The sequence below is a fragment of the Mixophyes fleayi genome, chromosome 4 (genome assembly GCF_038048845.1).
Source record: "Mixophyes fleayi isolate aMixFle1 chromosome 4, aMixFle1.hap1, whole genome shotgun sequence".
NCBI lineage: Eukaryota > Metazoa > Chordata > Amphibia > Anura > Limnodynastidae > Mixophyes > Mixophyes fleayi.
Window position 1 is genome coordinate 208,111,957 of NC_134405.1, and position 19,327 is coordinate 208,131,283.

Consider the following 19,327-nt stretch of genomic DNA (forward strand, 5'->3'; position numbering starts at 1 on the left):
TAAAATATGCCCTCTGATTTATACTGTATTGAAAGTAAATATTTATTTGGAGGGAAAATCCAAGAAGCCTCACGGCCTATACTTCACATGCACAGTATTAGGTGCATGCTGACATTGAGTATTCTAAATGGACAAAGAGGGGGGGGGGGGTGTTGTAGGTGACAGCTTCCTTGGAGGTAAATGCAACATTGTCAGCATATAGACTTTCATCTGGATCCATGGCGTACACGTTATGTCATGTACTCAGCTTTATGCAAACAGGCCGCTCTCCACACTCCAGTACCATGGTCCTTTGCCTCGCTTGCACTTCTGCCTTACACCATTGACGCCACTTCTGGGTACACTTTAGAGGTTCTCTTCAATGTGTGACTGGCTTTGCTCTGATACCTGAACGTTACCTTGGAGTATCACTACAATGACATATGTATTTGGGGGAATTGGTAACTAGCTAGAGCGTTTGACATTTTTGGATTTTATCTTGCACACAGGGCCTACAGATGCAATACCTCTTATAGGGGTGGCTTGTTCGTGGAGGGCACATGGTACTTTTGGATTACATGCAAACAGCTAAAGAAATCCTTTTGTGTTTTACAAATGATGTTATAAGCAAAACATCTTTCTTCATTACTCTTTTCGGACTATTATATATACCCACATGTTGTGTAATGAGATGAATAAAGACACACACACCAAGGTTTGTTTTTTTATAAAGTTATATATTTTTAAAACGCAACAATGTTTTCAAACTATTTACATATACATCAGAGAACAAATAAATAAAATATCATCGAAATGAGGCCCAGTAGGCCAATTTAAAACGCAGGTTGCCTACAATATTCCCAATATGTACGTGGAGGCCTTCCAGGTCCTCCACAATTTGACCCATGTGGGCCATCAGTTCTGCTGCGGTGGGTGGTGGTGGAGGCCAATTGCCAGCTTCCTCAGTGGGTGCTGAAAGAAATCAGAAATTAAACATTACATACATGGATACATATTTCATCAAACAGACAGGATTTACTAGAGATGTTTACTGTTACATTACTTTCAAAACTTAGGCCTCTGGCCACAAAACCATTTGCACGCACATTAGACATTGAGAAGGCTTTCGAATCAATGTACTAAATTCTGGTGAGCCACGGGGAGAGGGCCATGTACAGGGTTGTCTTATCCAGCATTATTGGCCCCAGGTCTATGCACTACATGGGCCACTACCTATACAATCACTCACAGGAATTCCAACGATTTTGGTGTATATTAGATTTTATAAACAAGTCATTAATATACTGACGAGTTGACCAGGCTAGCGGCCACATTGTTTTGCCCAATGCCCTGCGTGCCCATGTGTTAAGATGGCTATGGCTGTGGTTTGAGTGTTTAATGCGCCTAAAATGTATAGGCAGATATTATAAGTGTTCAACCTGTGGCATTTAAGGCACCATTTAATCAACATATGTCACAGCAGGGATTATGTACAAGTATAATGCACATGTCAATCTTGTATAACTATGTCCATCACTTATCGCAAATACTTACAATCTTCCAACTTCACTGCCTCTTGGCTGCCTGATGTGGAGTCCGCTAAATCCTGGGGCTCCCGGTCAGGCTGCTCCTCGTCCTCCTCCACCGCTGCTGCCACTGGCACCGGCACTGGCACACAATATAGGGTTTGCAACTGAGTGATATCCTTCATTTTGGTGTGTTGCTAACCTGTAAACCAATGTTATGGTTTGAAAAGTGAAGAGTAGTAGTAGTAGTAGGAGAATGTTGCTATAGTATTTGACTAATATGTCAGTCAAAATGCAGTGGTCAAACTAAATGGCCGTTAAATAGACAAACCACAATGTTTATTATAATAAGGGGCATGTGTTTTAGACCTAGTTAGAAGTTTGTGAAATTGTACCTTATGTAGGGGGGGAATGTGCTTAGATTCTGTATCACCACCTGACTGTGTGCATTGCCTATAAAGACACAACTTATCTTTGAAATAGGAATATGTCTGATGCTGGCCCAAGTAATGTGGAGGCACCAGGGCTGCCAACTAGGCGTAAAAACAACTTCATAGAGGAGGAGCTGGAGGTGCTGGTAGAAGGGGTTCTGGCGAGGTTCCACAGTGGGAACCGCCAAATAACCGGACGCGAGCGCCAAACCCATTGGCAGGAAATCACAAGGCTCATAAATGAAATATCTCCGTATGAGCGTACAAAGGTTGAAGTACAGAAAAGGTACAAATTAAAATTAAAAATAATAGCCCTATTTAACTTTATTGACTGTGTGTATTTGTCAAATAATATATATAGATATCGCTAGAGATAAATATGGATATTGTGACATAGTAGCATTAGTCACCTGTGAGGTGAAACCACCTTGTGACTCCAATGCATTTGTTGATCAGGCCCTTTGTTTTCAGAAACTAACACCATGGCCCTTGGTCACATTGACATAATATGTTTACCACATTATACGCGCTTCAAAAGAGCAAAATCTCTATTACTGTATGTGAAGGTTAAATTGTTGTGATTAGCAAACGTGCAATGTATTTGATTGAAAAATGTGTCATTTTGAGTTGAAGGTACTATGTGAGGCAATAATGTTTGTCTATTCCACAGATGGGCAGACTATAAAGGACGCCTGAAAGCGAAGCTTGTTGAGATTCACAGGCATGCTCAAGGCACTGGTGGGGGGCCTCGACTACGTACTACTTTAACACCCCTCGAGGAGCGGGCGAGGGCTGCAATAGCCCTGGTGGAGATAGTTGGGGTGGGCGACATAGACACTGGCTCTAGCCCACCCCGAACAGGAGAGGCCGCTCCACTAGGTACATGAGGAGTTTGCTTGCTTAATGTCTGTAAAGCTTTGTATCTGTCTGAGTAAAAGTGTCAACTCTCAGGATGTGTGTGTGAAGGTAAACTTCAATTGCACAATGTGTTTGCCTATCACACAGTAGGAAATGACATTTACACACTGAAGACAAATGGTCTCAATATGTAGGGCTCATCCTAAAATGTCAGACCATAAGTGGCAATGTTTATATTTGGGGAGCGGAAAGGGCTGCTAGCACATTCAAGGGAAGCTGACACTTTACCAATGCTACATCACGCGTTGTAAGATGTTTTTGCCAATATAATATCGCACCTTACTCATTGATTCTAATTACTTTATTTTACTTATTATCTCTCTACAGCATGTGAGCAGCAGGCGCCTGCTTCACCAGTGGATGAAGAAGTTGCCCGTGATGTGGAGGAGCCTCAGCTGCCTCCAGCTGAATATGTAAGGCAGCGGACACTCGCACGCGCAGCCGAAAATCTTAAAGACGTCACTCTTGCACAGAATGTTCACCTGTCACACATATCAAGCACTGTCCAACACACGGATCAGCAAATCGACCGTCTCACTAACACACTCTCCGATTTCATGAGCACACACACCTCTTTACTGACGACACTCGCCACCAAAATGGATCATTTAAATGCTTCAGTGACAAATATTGCAACACTCCTGGGTGATATCTTGCATGTCCACTCCCAACGCACCTCCGGCACAATCCCTTCACCCAGCTCAGATTATTTGTTCGGCAGCCCCCATACCCAGTTGTCTGTCGCCTCCGCCCTCCCTGATGTGTTTGTCGCCTCCGCCCTCCCTGATGTGTCTGTCGCCTCCGCCCTCCCTGATGTGTTTGTCGCCTCCGCCCTCCCTGATGTGTCTGTCGCCTCCGCCCTCCCTGATGTGTCTGTCGCCTCCGCCCTCCCTGATGTGTCTGTCGCCTCCGCCCTCCCTGACCCCGAACTATGTCGTCTTATGTGTTTTGCCTTTGCTCGTGGCTATGGCCAATCACCTGTTGTGCCCACTTCCCCCTCGCCTGTCGTGGCCCCATCCCCATCCCCTGGCCCTGCACCTTCACCTCGTCGGACACAACCCGCTTGCCTTGCCCCATTGCCTGGTTCCTCTGACTCCTCTACATCACGGGTGACAAGAAGTCGGAGTAGGGGAGCCTCCCGTCCAACCGTCCAAAAAGTAATTTGTATTGTTTTAACCTAACAAATATAGTTTAATATATGACGAAAATATGTATATTTTTTTTTTTTATAATAAAAAAATTCCTACTACTGAAATGTCTATTTCTTTTTTACGGCAGATTCCATAATGTTTTTTGTAATAACAATGCTTGTTATCAAGTCTAACCATAGTATAATCTCCAAACAAACAGCCTGATTCATTAACGTATTCAAACAAATATGTATCTAATATCAGTGTGCTGACCAAAACCATGCCATGGCCCTGATTGAGTAATGAACCTAGATGTCAAGGATACATATTTCTGAATGCTGCTCAAAAGCCTTTTAAAATGCAAGTGGTGCAAAATAGCAATAGGTTTAGAGCACGAAAATAAAAAAAATGTCTGTATCCTAATGTACCGCACAAATACTTGATAGCTTATTTGTACACTGAAATGTTCATGTCAGGTAGGACCTCTCCTACCCCAAAATTACATCTCCAATGACATTTTTGGTTTATATCCCCCTCCAAACTGACATGCTTTGCCCTTGCTTAGTTACTTTGCCTTACCTTTCCAGAATGAATCTGGCCCATGGTTTGCTGAAGAAGACTTAAACAAGAAGTGTATCAAGGTAAGCTTCTTAATGCTTTTGCCACAGTGTTTCTTTATTTGCCTGACTAAATAATTGCAAACACAACGTGCAACTACAGTGCCCCTTTAGAGGTAGGGCAAATCATTCTGTCAAGAAAGTATTGCATTTGCAAACTGTAACCTGACACAAAGGAGCCACAAAAGACAGGTGTTAAGGTAACCCAAATAAATTTTAATTTTTTTTTTCCCATGATGGCACAGGACAAATATTGTTAACTACTATTTTGTACAGGTAAGAATCTGTGCTAATTCTAAAAATCTAATAAGTGATTTGTATTTAAGATTAGTGCTAATGCACAGTGTGTGGTACACTCGACGTCATTTAGCATAACAGTTATTTACATGTAACCTCATGACCTTATTGCACTAAGCACATATAGGTTGGGTCTCACATTTGGATCTTAGGTGCACTTACCCCATCAGCCGCTGTCATATCACGGCTACCTGGGTGCCTTCTGGTCGTCAGCAACATCCCCGTCCTCCACAGCTCCGTTTGTAATCAAACACACACTGTTTGTTCTGCTGCATGTGCACAGGCATCTTGGATGCAGTCAGGTGATCATTCCAGATCAACCAGATTCAGCACCTGTGATCCCATTAAGTGCTCAGCCAATAGTTGCTTGGGACTAACTATTTAAAGCTGCTGCTGTGATCTGTTCATTGCCTGAACAACACACTTCTCTCCAGTGGATAGTTATTGGCCCCAGTGTTTCTGGCTGCATTACAAAATCAGTGTTTGTGTCCACATTCTCAGACTGCTCATTCCCCTGCTAGATTGGACAATCAGCAAGAACATGAGCAGGAAGATCATCCAGGCTGCTCTGTTCAGATTCACACCTGCTGCAGGTAATCCCAAGGGTCCCTGATTCGGATCAAGAAATACAGACTAACGTGACAGTTTGACACACTATAAGGGTGTATGTAGTGCTGTGTGTCTGACTAATCATGTAAGACGCAAATGAAAAAGCTTGGCGTATAGATATGGTTTGGTCAGGCAAAGAAGCACACTCTAATACAAGTAAGTAGACTCCAAGAGGTAGTTTGTCCACCAAACTCCTCTATCCTGTAAAGACTTTTCCAAACTCTATGATCTGATCCCCCCAATCCATGATAGTTTAAACCAATCTGGAACCTTGAATACATTATTATAACAAACAGACCCTAGAGTTTCTTACGTAATGTACACTGATACATTCATTGTTAAAGTGGGCACGTCACTTGGATTTGGCTCCCTTCCAGTTTTGGAAAACATTTATGCAAGGCCAAGCAATTTTATATAACGGGCAACATATTATCATTTGAAGCTTGGTATGTTGTGATTTCTTGCCAATACAGACACAGGTACCCATTGCACATGTTCACCCTCTATAAGCCAAAAAAACTGGATGCCTCACCTAACAATGTAAACATCAACAATATCTACCAGACATTAATCCCTCAAAATACTGTGTGCTCGGCCCAACACTCTTGGATTAGATCAGGGGTGGGCAAACCTGTCCTCAAGGGCCATATCCAGTTCATGTTTTTAGGATTTCTGTCTGTAGAAACAGGTGGGATAATTACTGACCCAGCCAAATAGATTAACTCAGCTGTACATGATTAAAGAAATCCTAAAAACATGAACTGGATATGGTCCTTGAGGACAGGTTTGCCCACCCCTGGATTAGATGGTGGTAAAGGAATTTGAACATGGAGCCATAATCCTAAAGGGAGGATATCTGTACATTAAGGCTTTGTACGTCCCTTGCCCAAGGCATGGACAAATGCTGCAAAATAGTGTTAACATTGACTAGCATGTTTAAACAGACATAGATGGTATTACGACACACACTTTGAAGAGAAACAAAGGTGGAATGTTAATTTGTCACTACTTTCCACTTTCAGAGGGCAAGCTACATGAAAATGGTATTGAGAATAAATTTCACATTTCTACACCACAATAACATTGGAGACCTGCATTATCAGGTTCAGCAAACATATCAAGTGACTGCTGCCTAACAATGGGTAATCAGACTAATGTAACTAGTTCTCATGTGGAGTATCTATGGTGGCTGTAAGTTTACATATAGCTGCCTTGACCAATTAGCAAACTAGGGGCCTGATTCATTAAGGATCTTATCTGTCATTTTTTGCTTATCTTAAGCTAATCCACTCTGTTCATGCTCAGAAAAGGGAGATAAGAAGCAAAAGCCACTGCATAAGTGACGAATTTCTTACGCTAGGATGAAAATCCATCTTTGCTTCACTCTTATCTCCCCGTTTCTTCGTAACAATAAGCATCTTACCTTTTGCACAATATAAGAAGATTACTAATGATTCAGGCCCTAGGTGATGGTATTATGGCCTTGTAGCAAGACTCCACTAGCTTAGTGCCCTAATGCATTCCCCATAATTGTTAGTGTGGGGTTTGTGTCTGGCATGTGGGTGTTGGAACACTTTGAAACAAAGTGCCACTAGCACAAGCGAAAAATATTGTTATCCCATTTGGCCAAGGGCCAAAAGTTGGTAGTGTGTGACCTGACACTGCTAACATTTTTGCTTTCTTTATATACATTTACCTGTAATGTGATGCCTATATTCCTACGCACATCACATGTTCGCTCTAAAAGCTGAAAGTGTCCAAACAATTTACTACTAAGCACCAAACACACATACAAACCTCCACACTATAGACATTTTCTAAAACTATACATTTACCCCATTGAGCGTGTTTGTAGGCTATGGTGTATCTGTGGCAAAGGAGAAAAAAACCACACCTAGATTTCATATATTCATTTAAAATAAAACCTGTTCCACAATAGTTTTGAAAGCACTACACATGGATTTATGGGTATTAAAATATTAATCAGTGCACTGTAGTAATGGTACAAAATGGCATGACAACTGATTGCTGACACATTTGCAGCATAGGCTAGATTTATTACATATATGAATTCAAATGTGCTGACAAAAACAAAGCAAACAAGGTAATGGTCTGTGTGTGTAAAAGTTCCTTGGATTAAGAGATGACAATCTGGCCAGACTGAAGAGAGACATAAGCAGGCTTGGAGCTCTGGAGAAATTCAACAACATGTAGTGAGACACGAATTGCACAAATCCTAAATCCACGCCAACACACCCTGTTGAACGAAAGGCAACAAATTAATATGGCAATATTAGGTCAGACAACTTGCATTTTGATATCAAGAGATTGAGCAATGTATTGGCATGTGTAAAAAAGCCAGTAATATTATAGTGTATAATAATGGCTTGTGTGTTTGGACTATACCTAGGATTCTGAATGCACTATTTGACTTAATTTGAAACACCAAACCCATATGTTACATAGCTAGCATCTGCCCATATGTTTTGTTTGTGCAACCACACATTGCAGGCTTAGTATCGACGACATTATTGTATGGAGCACACTCACTGGCCAATCACATTTTAGTGCAGATAGCACTATACTACTTACATTTGAAAACACCCTTCACCATGGCAACATCCACCAACTCCAAAAGGAAGTGCAATGGCAGAAAAGCCAGCACTGCAGGCCAAGTGTAATCTAAAGGCTGTAGATATAGGAAAAACAAAAAGTGTCAATAATGTGCACTTCTCAACACTATATGTGCTGATCAATAAACTGTAGAAAAACCAAACATCAATTATGTTGCCACATTAGGCTGTTGATTTAAACTACCCCATTAACGTGCATTTAGCTAAAGACATTAAGGCTAAACTTGGAGGCATGAAGCTATACTTTCTACACACATTGTAAAGGTAAAATACAGGTAGGCATGGTTTTTCCCCTATTATTACACATATAAACCATTTCAGTAACACACCAGACCATGTCTATTCATATTCCCATTTTGAATAACCATACCTTAGATAATCAACCCTTGACTAAGCTTGCACATGATTTGACCACTGATCTTTTAAATGTGAAGATATTTATGTTTTGTTCCAAAAAAAAATAAAATAAATACAACATTGACCCCTTACATTGTAACATGCTTTGTCCACTAGAACATTTACTTATTTTTTATCCTTTGCTCTCCTTAATGACTCAAGCACAGAGTGTTAATGTGTCTTTAAGGTAGGGTCTGAAAAACCACACTTCAAATAAAAGGTATTAGAAAAAGAAAAGAGAAAAAAAACAAAAAACAGTATGGACATTCTTAATGCAAAGTATTTTAACAAGGGGTATGTAATAAAACAATATCTGGTTTCTACTTACCACACACACAGACAAATGTGGAATGTCAATAAGCAATCACTAGACACCCAAAAAACACAATCCAGGACCAAGATCTGTGGAGGGGAGGGTAAACAGGTACAAAATAAATCAATATAGATGGATAATCTTTATGTGTGTCACTACAGTCGAGAGGTATCTATGCAGAGACACATCCCAAGTCTACACAGTTGCCTCAATATTCAAACTCTGCAGCTAATTAAAGACTTTTCCACTAACCTTCAACATAAAATTCTTTACCATTAGGACCTTTCAGCATAATTTTCTATCTGTATCTCACCAATATCTTTTCCTACAAATAAACATGAGTGTTGAGCAAGGTACAGCAATAAACTGCAGACATTATGAAACCTTTCACCATTAAGGGCTACTTACCCAGAACTGTGAATCTCCCAACAACACAGAAGGTCAAGCAAGGTATTTTTAAGTAGCACTGTAATTAGTGAATTAAATGCAGGTGAGTAGGCCGGAGAGTATGCCGGACACGTCATTAGGAGCACGCAGGTGCGTTCTAATTAGCCAAGTGTGGTTTTGTGTAAAAGTGACCTGACATGTGAGCAACGTTTATTTTCTGTAGGTAAGTAGAGATTATAACGATTATTACAGATGTCATTAATGAGCTAAGCTGTTAGTGTTGTGGCAATAGTATGGGTAAAATAGTTTTAAGTACAATTCTATGAGGTATTATTCATTTGCATGTGCTACATTTAGATGTGCCACGATAGTGTAGTGGTTATGTATTTCACCCCCCAATACTAAGTGCAGAAGTTCAAGGCCCCAGGTCAACCCTAAGCACCAAGTGAGTTAATAAAACACATTATTAAGCATACTCCTAAAAGTAAAAAACTATATGCAACTGCATGTATTTAGCGTAAGATTCGCAAACGCGCTTAATTCGCGTTTGTTTGGTGACATTTTTGCAGCTCCTGCTGCTTTAGTAAAACAGTGTTTTTATTAATGTGTGTGTTTATCTAGGTTAATATTTTAATACCACGTTATCCATCATGCTGTTCATATTAATTGCAACATGGCCAATTTATCAGGTCTAAGACAGTCATTCAGCTGTGCTAACTAGTTAATGTGCAGTTTGGTGTTGGTGTTTCAATGTGAAGTATAACTCAGTGAATAAAGAAATGAGCTTGCAACAACAAGGTAATGAGTTTGAACCCTGAATGATGCGTGTATGTGGCTAACCTTGGTATATTTACAAGTTTGAGGGTATTTATTCCACTCTGTGACTTAGTATATGTTTTGGTGTGTAAGGTGGCTATATGTAATGTTCAACAGTGTTATCAGCTACAACACAGCAAAGCAGTTGTTGGCAAAGACTTTGGATTTCAAAGACATGTGAATTCTGTACTGGCAACAGTGGAAAAAGCTAAGTGCTCCACCAAATCAAATTGTAGAAATGGGAGCAATAAATGTTCTATTTTTGATTTGTATTTATCAACATGGATATATTTCAATATGCATAAATTGTGACTCTGCATGCACCAAATCTTTCTGGGTATAATATTTCCAAGTATTGGCATTTTTCCCCATGTTTTAAGGGAAACAACTTATGCTAGAAGTTGCTGGTCATCTTTAATTTGTATTCTATTCCCTTGACATCACCACTTGTACAGTGGTGTAGCAGTTAGGCAATCCACCTTGCCAGCTTGCTACGTGGGTTCGAGTCCTCACCAGCCCTCGGCTCTTAGGGATCATTAATATCCTTAGACAATTTGTGTTGCTGTTAAAAGTGTCCCTGTGGTAATAGTACACTTGTTTTAAATTTGCATAAATCATGTGTGTAAAACCCTAAAATGTATTTTCGAGTTATTATATGTCTATTAATATTATTTGTTCTTGCAAACGCACCATCACCAACTGTCAAATCAGGCATGTAACATATTGAGACTAATGATATTGGTAATTGTTCAGAATGGTTGGAGATTTATCATAAATATTTATGACAAAGTCTATTGTTTGGGAGACATTTTACATAAAATGAAATAATTACCCATGCAGTGTGCACAACAATTCCAGCAGCCGGAATGAATGTGAAATGCACTGAGGCAACCATTCCGGCAGTGGAATAAATGTGGAATGCACTGAGGCAACCATTCCGGCAGTGGAATGAATGTGGAATGCACTGAGGCAACCATTCCGGCAGTGGAATGAATGTGGAATGCACTGAGGCAACCATTCCGGCAGTGGAATGAATGTGGAATGCACTGAGGCAACCATTCCGGCAGTGGAATGAATGTGGAATGCACTGAGGCAACCATTCCGGCAGCCGGAATGAATGTGGAATGCACTGAGGCAACCATTCCGGCAGTGGAATGAATGTTGAATGCACTGAGGCAACCATTCCGGCAGTGGAATGAATGTGGAATGCACTGAGGCAACCATTCCGGCAGTGGAATGAATGTGGAATGCACTGAGGCAACCATTCCGGCAGTGGAATGAATGTGGAATGCACTGAGGCAACCATTCCGGCAGTGGAATGAATGTGGAATGCACTGAGGCAACCATTCCGGCAGTGGAATGAATGTGGAATGCACTGAGGCAACCATTCCGGCAGTGGAATGAATGTGGAATGCACTGAGGCAACCATTCCGGCAGTGGAATGAATGTGGAATGCACTGAGGCAACCATTCCGGCAGTGGAATGAATGTGGAATGCACTGAGGCAACCATTCCGGCAGCCGGAATGCACTGTGACCTGGATTCTCCCCATAATGCTGAGAAGATATGTGGCTAGCAGTGTACAGGCCTATAAAAGGCAGTCCTCTTTACTGAAGAGGCAGTAAGCAGCAGAGGGCGCTATTTCCAGCTAACTAATTCCGGCATTCCGGCAGTTCCGGATTGAGGCCAAAGGGCCAAAATAACATCAAACATGTTGCACTTGCGAATTGCATTGATTAGAAAGGGGTATGTAAAGCAAAAAAAGCTTAATTTACACAAACATACTAATGGAACATTTGTAAGATATGTAAAAGGTCAATAAAAAAAAAAATTAAAAAAAAAAAAAAAAATGCCACAGGCAGTCTGTATGGATATGTATGTATGTTGTGCATATTTCGTTTTGCATTTTAAACGCAAAAGATGCTCCTACAGGCGTTTAATAGTGGTTTTAGCTAGCTGTATTGGAGTTAAACATGACCCTGGCCTTCCTTAACTTTTGTGAAAGATTTGAGACAGGAGTGACGTCAGTTTCACTCATCTGGGCAGAGGGAACGCCTACTATTCTCAAGTGAAAAAGCATAACGCCTACTTTACTCAAGTACTATCTCATCTCCGCCCAGTCCGCGCCTACTCTCCGCCCATTCCCACCCATATGTTCTCAAGTGGTCAGCAGTCATCTCAAATCTATTTGCGTTGGAGTTTGAGATTGAGTCGCCTTTTGAGAGCTGTATCTGCCGTGCTTGAGTAGCGTATGTAGTGTTTTGCGCTGCTTAAGTGTCGTTTCGCGCATGTGCAGAGCCATTTAGCAGATGCGTATGCGTTTGCGAATTTTGATGAATCGGGCCCCTGCTTCTTGAAATCCTGCATTTGCACCAGTGAAATTGGTGAAATACAGTTATGACCTTTTTGGGCAATGAGATTGACATAGAGCAACAGATGAATGCTCTTGCCAGAAGTTGTCATTTGCTGCCAGAAAGAAAAGGCACACTGTCAGAATTTAAGACAGGGGGGCTTAGCCTCCCTGCCGGTTATAGCATCCAGTGTACTCCACTTGCTAACCTACTCTGTCCTGTGGATACACTGCTATCTTTTTATCGGATTCCTGTTGTTACCCTTTGATTGTTTTTGGACCTTGATTGAACATTGATTGCCCATGACCTCTGCATGCCTTTTGGATTACGCTTGCTTGTACCCTGCCCTGACCTCTGGTCTGTCTCTGTTTATCCTACTGGCTACTGACCCACGACCTCTGGACCGTGTCTGGTACTTGCCTCCTGTATTTCGGTTACTTTCCACCTCTGTGCTTCGGTCGCCACTAATGAACTTTTACTACGCTAAAGCAAAGTCCTGGGGAAAGGTAGGAGGTGAGACGGCTGCAGACGAGCCTTTCGAGAATTTTGGAGGCAAAGGGGAGGAGAGATATGGGGCGATAGTTGGAGGGAGAAGTGGGGTCAAGATTAGGTTTCTTAAGAATGGGGTGTTACGGATTTTTAAAGAATTAATCCAAAAACGAAGTCTCTTCAGAATATGTTCTTTATTTATGTATGCGCAATACAGACCATATCAATTCAAAAGGAATAATGGTAATTTCATATTACTTCTTACAAATTTCGTCTTTATGTCTACCATATGTTACTGAACACTCAGTATCAGTTTCCACCACTGCTATCAATTAAGTTTGAGTCGTCTTTGTCTTTTGAATTATAACCACACATTTACACTCCAAACAATAAAGATTATTTTCTGACATTTATACTCCCCATAACATGAGCACTCTGAATATGTAATATAATGAAGAGACTTACTTGAGAATACACCATAAAGCCTCACACAACAGCAGGGGACCAGCAATCAAGTACTTGAAACAGAGTAAGAAATGTCTTACCTTGGTGCACCGTTGATTCAAGTACCCAAAGCTAGTCCTCCTCTGTGCGTCGTGTCAGGTATTATGGAATTACCTCGGACCTTGGGACCTCCATAAATGTTACGGATTTTTGAAGAATTAATCCAAAAACAAAGTCTCTTCAGAATATGTTCTTTATTTATGTATGCGCAATACAGACCATTCAATTCAAAAGGAATAATGGTAATTTCATATTACTTCTGCAAGCATTTTATGCCTTAAAACCACAACCTAATACGTAGATAGAGCATCATATAAAACTTTAAACCAATAATCTCACTCCACATATCAGGAACTATCAATATCTTCCCCTCGCCCCCCAGATATAGGCATTAATCCAAATTAATCTTGCCACATCTTATCATTCGCTAACTTACTGTACCTTACTGTACCACAACTTCCCTATTCCCGTAATATGGAGGGCACATTTCTTTTAGAAATACTTTTTAGACATGTTTCTCCACATACCTTAAGCAATATGTCTATAGAAGTAAAACAGCTTAATTTGTCAATATATTTTTATGCACGTAGCTTCTTAACTCTTAAGCATCCTAACCATATAACCAGCTTTAATTCAACTTCCATTTGTGTGAATTGATTATCCATATCATTCCTCTCTCTGTTGCTACTGGCAACACACTATACAATTTACACAAATCATATGATCCTCTCTCTGACACTAAGGGAGGGTATTGGAGACAAACAACAAAGGAAAAGGTAAATGGAAGCGTTACAGGTTAATCACCAATACTTATAGTATCGGATAATAGGTAGCCCTATCTGGGATCATAGGTGTATATAATTTTGGCTATATTATTTATATGGATATCCAATTCTTACTATCTCATTTTACATGGTTTGACGAACATCAATAGTATCATATAATGAATCATGTTCTCCTCTTATAGTCTCAATTCGTTAAATATTCTCCTCCTTAACCTTCACCACTTTCCTTATTCCTGAACAGCATACAGGAAAATACTGAAAACAAACATACACTACCGCAATAACCAACAACAATCCTATCACCACATACTGTAAGATTCCACTCATCATTGCAGAAAATCCTTTGCCAAACCAACCAAAAGGACTCCATCCTTCTTGTCCAAACTCTTTCAGACTACTCTGTAATTCCTGAACCTTAATCAAATGGTCATGTACCTCATTGTCTCTAACATTGACTGCTACATTCTTGTCCTACCAATTCACAATGCTTCTGAAGCCAAAGCCATTCTATTCTGATTTGAGACACTTCTTCCATAGTTTGATTTATGGCTACAACAATCTCACCTACCATGTCATCCATAATTATACATTGTAGGGCATTTAGTCACAAATTTTGATCGAGAACACTTAGTATACCACACTTCCTGACCTGGTATCGGGATATCTGCTACTACTTCTTCTGTATATCTGTCCTTTATTCTACGGCCTATTACTTCTGTATCTCTTATTGTTATACAAAATTGAGGAATTGCTTCTATCAATGTGGGATCTGTTTTTTCTCTACAGTCCTTGTACTCTTGATCCCTTTCTGCTCCAAAAACTGCACAATTCCAATCCATATTATCTATGTCCTGTTCTGTAATAAAATGAGTTACTAAAGATATACCTGATGTAGCGCTTACCGGCAAATGTGTACATACTCAACAATCACTTTAATTTAATCTTGATGCTATCTTGCTATGCATTTCCAACACTGAATTTGACATATCTACCTCTTCAATTTTCCTATGGATTTCTCTTTTCTTTATCCCATGACCATTGTTTTCCTTACACCCTTTGACACATCTTTCCTCCTGAACTGGTAAGCAGTATTTACAAACACACATCTCAATTGGGGACAGATTATAGCAATTTCCTTTTCCCTCTCTATACCTTCCCATCAATGAATACTTTGCAACTTCTTCTCTTTCCTCAACATTTAAATTATTTGCCTGTCTGTTACGGAATACTATAACAGTGACATTAATAGCAACAAACAATATTATAGCCCAAACACATATGATTATACACATTTTCTTCTCTGGGTTCTCTCTCCCAGCCATGTTGTTATCTGGATGTATAAGATAGGGGGAATGATATATCAATTCTTGTCTTCGCAAAGCTCATCCTTAGGTTGTTTCAACCAATTTATCAGAGTCTCTGCAGTTGGTGAGTGCTATGGTTTTATTATGATCGTTGTAAAATATATCAATATCACTCACTTGTAGATAGAATTACTTGCTGGCTGCTCCTTCATCGCGCAAGATGCACAGGTCTTTCAACAGATATTCTGTAGCCGCAGTATCTTTAGGAGAATTTACCTTCTTACTATGAGAGGCGTGAATCCATGCAGACTTCTCCTTCACCTTTATTGCTGTGGGCGTGGTCAACAAAATCAAATAAGGTCTTTCCATCAGTCAGTCAACGAACCAGAACTCAGGAAGCTTCTGATCATTACTTCCTCACCAGGTCGAAGGTCATGGTATCGGCTGTGTGCCTGTCACAGATGCTTGAATCTTTTTATCTTTTTGCTTAGTGAAATTCAATAATTCACAGTTAGGTCATTTGTAGCACTTAGTTCGTGTGCGGGAGAAACAACAACATTGGGCAATCTTCCAAATAAGATCTCATATGGGGAAATGTTCAAATATCCTCTGGGTGTTACTCTTATGCAATGTAGCACTATGGGCAGAGCCTCAGGCCATAATAACCTGGTTTCCTTGCATATCTTTGAAAGTTTATTTTTAATCGTCCCATTGTACCTTTCTACTTCTCCAATGCTCTGGGTGTGGTACGGGGTGTGAAGTTGCTGATTAATTCCAATTATTTGAAACACCTCTCCTGTGAAATGAGAACCCTGGTCTGAGGATATGACGTAAGGTATACCATATCTACATACAATTCCTGTACTTAGCTTTTTTTTTTTTTAATTGATGCCTTATTTCTGGCAACTGCATAGCCTTCAACCCAACCGCTAAATTGATCTACACATATTAACACATATTGCAACATCCTAACTTTTGTAAGTTGAATAAAGTCAGTTTGTGGAAGATGTGAAGGTATCGTTCTTACTGGTCTTCCTGCAATGCTTTTTAAACATATAATGCAAGATGCACAGTACTTGGCCGCTACTGGTGTAAACCCAAGCGCATGCCAATATGTCTGTATCAGACTAATTATGGCGATCTTACCTGCATGGGTCAATCCATGGGACATTTGTTCCAATGCGGGCAAGAATGATCTGGGGGCAACAGGCTTACCTTCTTTACTGCGCCACATGCCAAGCTCATCTTGTGAGCATCCTACATCTTCCCATCTGGCCTTTCCCTGTCAATCACAAACTTTTTGCATATCAATTAATGTTTGTACATCAGGTAAACAAACAACATTCTGTATTTCATATGTTTGTTCTGTTTCAGTTTGCATTTGAGCAGCTGCTTTAGCTGCAATGTCTGCTCTATGGTTACCCTTGGTGACTTCATCATGTCCTGTCATATGTGCTTTACACTTTATAACAGCAATTTGTGAAGGTAACTGTATGGCTGTTATCAATTCTTTTACTGCTTCTGCATGTGCAATGGGTGAACCCGTTGCAGTTAAAAAATCTCTTTGTTTCAAATTTCCCAAAATCATGCCAAACGCCAAACGCATAACGTCTGTATATACATTAACACTTTTGTTTTCTCCAAGCTGACAGTCTTTAATTAGTGCTTCTAGTTCAGCCAGCTGCGCAGAGTGAGGTTTTGGAAGAATATACTGCATAACCTGACTGGACTGTGCCTGTCTCAGTCTGTTTGTGACAACTGCCATCCACTGTCACGAGCCGCGGCGGTACTCACAGCCGCCACGGCTCGCTTCCTGTCCGCTCCAGAGTCCCGGCCATCACCATGACTAGGCAACGGCCGGACGCCTCTTCAGCGCCGCGTCCCGGCAGCCGGGCGCGCACGCATATAGGGGGCAGGTAATTAGATTCAGCCTGTGACTGAATTAGCAGGCATTAGCCTGCAAGTGTGGATTCCAGGGCTAAGCCCTTATTGGTGGTTTAAGTATCTAGCAATTAGGCCGCAAGTGTGCTCTGTCTAGGGGCAGGTTCTGATTGGCTGTTGGCTGTATTTAAGGCAATGAGGTCTGCTGCCTCATTGCCGGTTATAGCTTCTGTTTGCCAGTCTGCTGACCTGCTCTGTGCCGTGTTCCTGTCTCTTGGAAATTCTACTGATTACCCGTGTATGACCCCTTGTCTGGATTTGGACCCTGCCTGTGTTTCTTGTGACCTTGACCTCTGGCTTGAATACCGACCTCCCTGTCTGCTCGTGACCCCTGACCTCGGCTTGTCTATCAGATCTGTTATCTGCTGCCGGCCCTTGACCTCTGCTCGGACTCCACTCCGCTTGCCTGGGTTCTCCCCAGCCGTTACACACTTCACGACCCTCTGTCTGTCTGCAGCCCAGCCTGTTCCCACCATCAGGGGCTCCAGTGAGCACCTGACTGGCAGAGTAGACCCCGGGTTGTGTTGTGGCGGCTGGAGGAGTTCCTAACATTATAAACGGCCCTAACACGTACCAGAGATGCGGTTGAAATGTATGGAAGCGGAACTACACCGTCTCCAGTGCAAGCTCTGGAGGGCCATGTTGAGTCTCTGTACCAAATGATCCAGGGATTGGCTGAGCATTTGTTCGTTCAAGAAGAAGCTACAAAACCCTCACAATCCACTCCAGGTTCCACCTGTGAACCTAAAATGAATTTGCCGGATCGGTTCTCTGGAAATAGGTCCCTGTTCCGGAATTTCAGGGAGAGCTGCAAGCTCTATTTTCGGTTGAGACCCCGCTCCTCCGGTTCAGAGCAGCAAAGAGTCGGGATTATCATTTCCCTTCTACAGGGTGACCCCCAGTCCTGGGCCTTTTCCTTGTCGCAGACCAGTCCTGCCATGCAGTCAGTAGATGCTTTCTTCGAGGCATTAGGTCTACTATATGATGACCCGGATCGTATGGCCTCCGCTGAAGCTCATCTACGGACCTTGAAACAAGGCCAGCGATCGGCAGAGGAATACTGCGCTGAATTTCGTAGATGGTCACGTGACAGTGGATGGAATGACCCTGCCTTTCGTCTAGGCCTGTCGGAACAGATTAAAGACTCTTTGGTGCAATACCCGACTCCTACCTCATTGGAGGATCTGATGCACCTCGCCGATAAAATCGACAGAAGAATTAAGGAACGAAAGTCTGACAAGGAGGCATTTTCTCTTCCATTTGCCTTGATTCCTGTTACCACGGATGGTGAGGAGCCTTTGCAATTAGGAGCGTATCGTCTCTCCCCTGAGGAAAGAGACATGAGGCGTTCACAAGGCTTATGTCTCTACTGTGGCACTAAGGGCCACTTCTCCCGTTCCTGCCCTAATAAGCCAGGAAAAGAGCATGCCTAGGGAATGAGGGGAAAGTTCACCTAGGTCTGAAAATTGTTTCCCCAAAAAATGCTGTATTAATCCCTGCACAACTCACGTCCAGTGCTGGTTCTGTGGACCTGTCGGCCTTCATTGACAGTGGAGCTGCAGGCAACTTCCTCGATAACGGGTTTGCCCGCTCTGCTGGAATTCCAATGTTAAAGCTCAAATCTGCCATTACTGTGTGTGGATTAGATGGGAGTCCATTGCCTGTTGGCAAGATTTCCTGGGAGACTCCGCCACTACAGTTGAACATTGGAGCTCTCCATTCAGAGTCCATAATCCTCTTCCTCATCGAATGTCTGTCAGTTCCTTTGATTCTGGGCCATCCTTGGCTTTCCCGTCATAACCCTGTCATGGATTGGGTAAAAGGAGAAATTGTCCAGTGGAGCTCTTATTGTACACAGTCTTGCTTGACACTGCCTCTGTTGGTGATTCATTCTATTCCGGA

At 41.6% G+C, this 19,327-nt stretch overlaps 1 protein-coding gene and 1 long non-coding RNA gene across 2 annotated transcripts; one reads left to right on the plus strand and one right to left on the minus strand.

Moving 5' to 3' along the window:
- The first annotated feature begins 1,668 nt into the window (after positions 1–1,668).
- On the plus strand, positions 1,669–6,850 carry LOC142149573 (uncharacterized). Its single transcript, XM_075204897.1, has 4 exons — positions 1,669–2,222; positions 2,607–2,815; positions 3,182–3,499; positions 6,813–6,850. The coding sequence occupies exons 1-4, from the start codon at positions 1,993–1,995 to the stop codon at positions 6,848–6,850; spliced, it is 795 nt and encodes a 264-aa protein (XP_075060998.1). The 5' UTR covers positions 1,669–1,992.
- Positions 6,851–7,750: 900 nt separating this feature from the next.
- On the minus strand, positions 7,751–9,129 carry LOC142150060 (uncharacterized). The gene is made up of 3 exons (XR_012690993.1): positions 8,865–9,129; positions 8,100–8,196; positions 7,751–7,764 (listed from the first exon to the last, which is right to left on the minus strand). It is a non-coding gene; the product is annotated as an uncharacterized LOC142150060 (long non-coding RNA).
- Between the last annotated feature and the right edge of the window lie 10,198 nt (positions 9,130–19,327).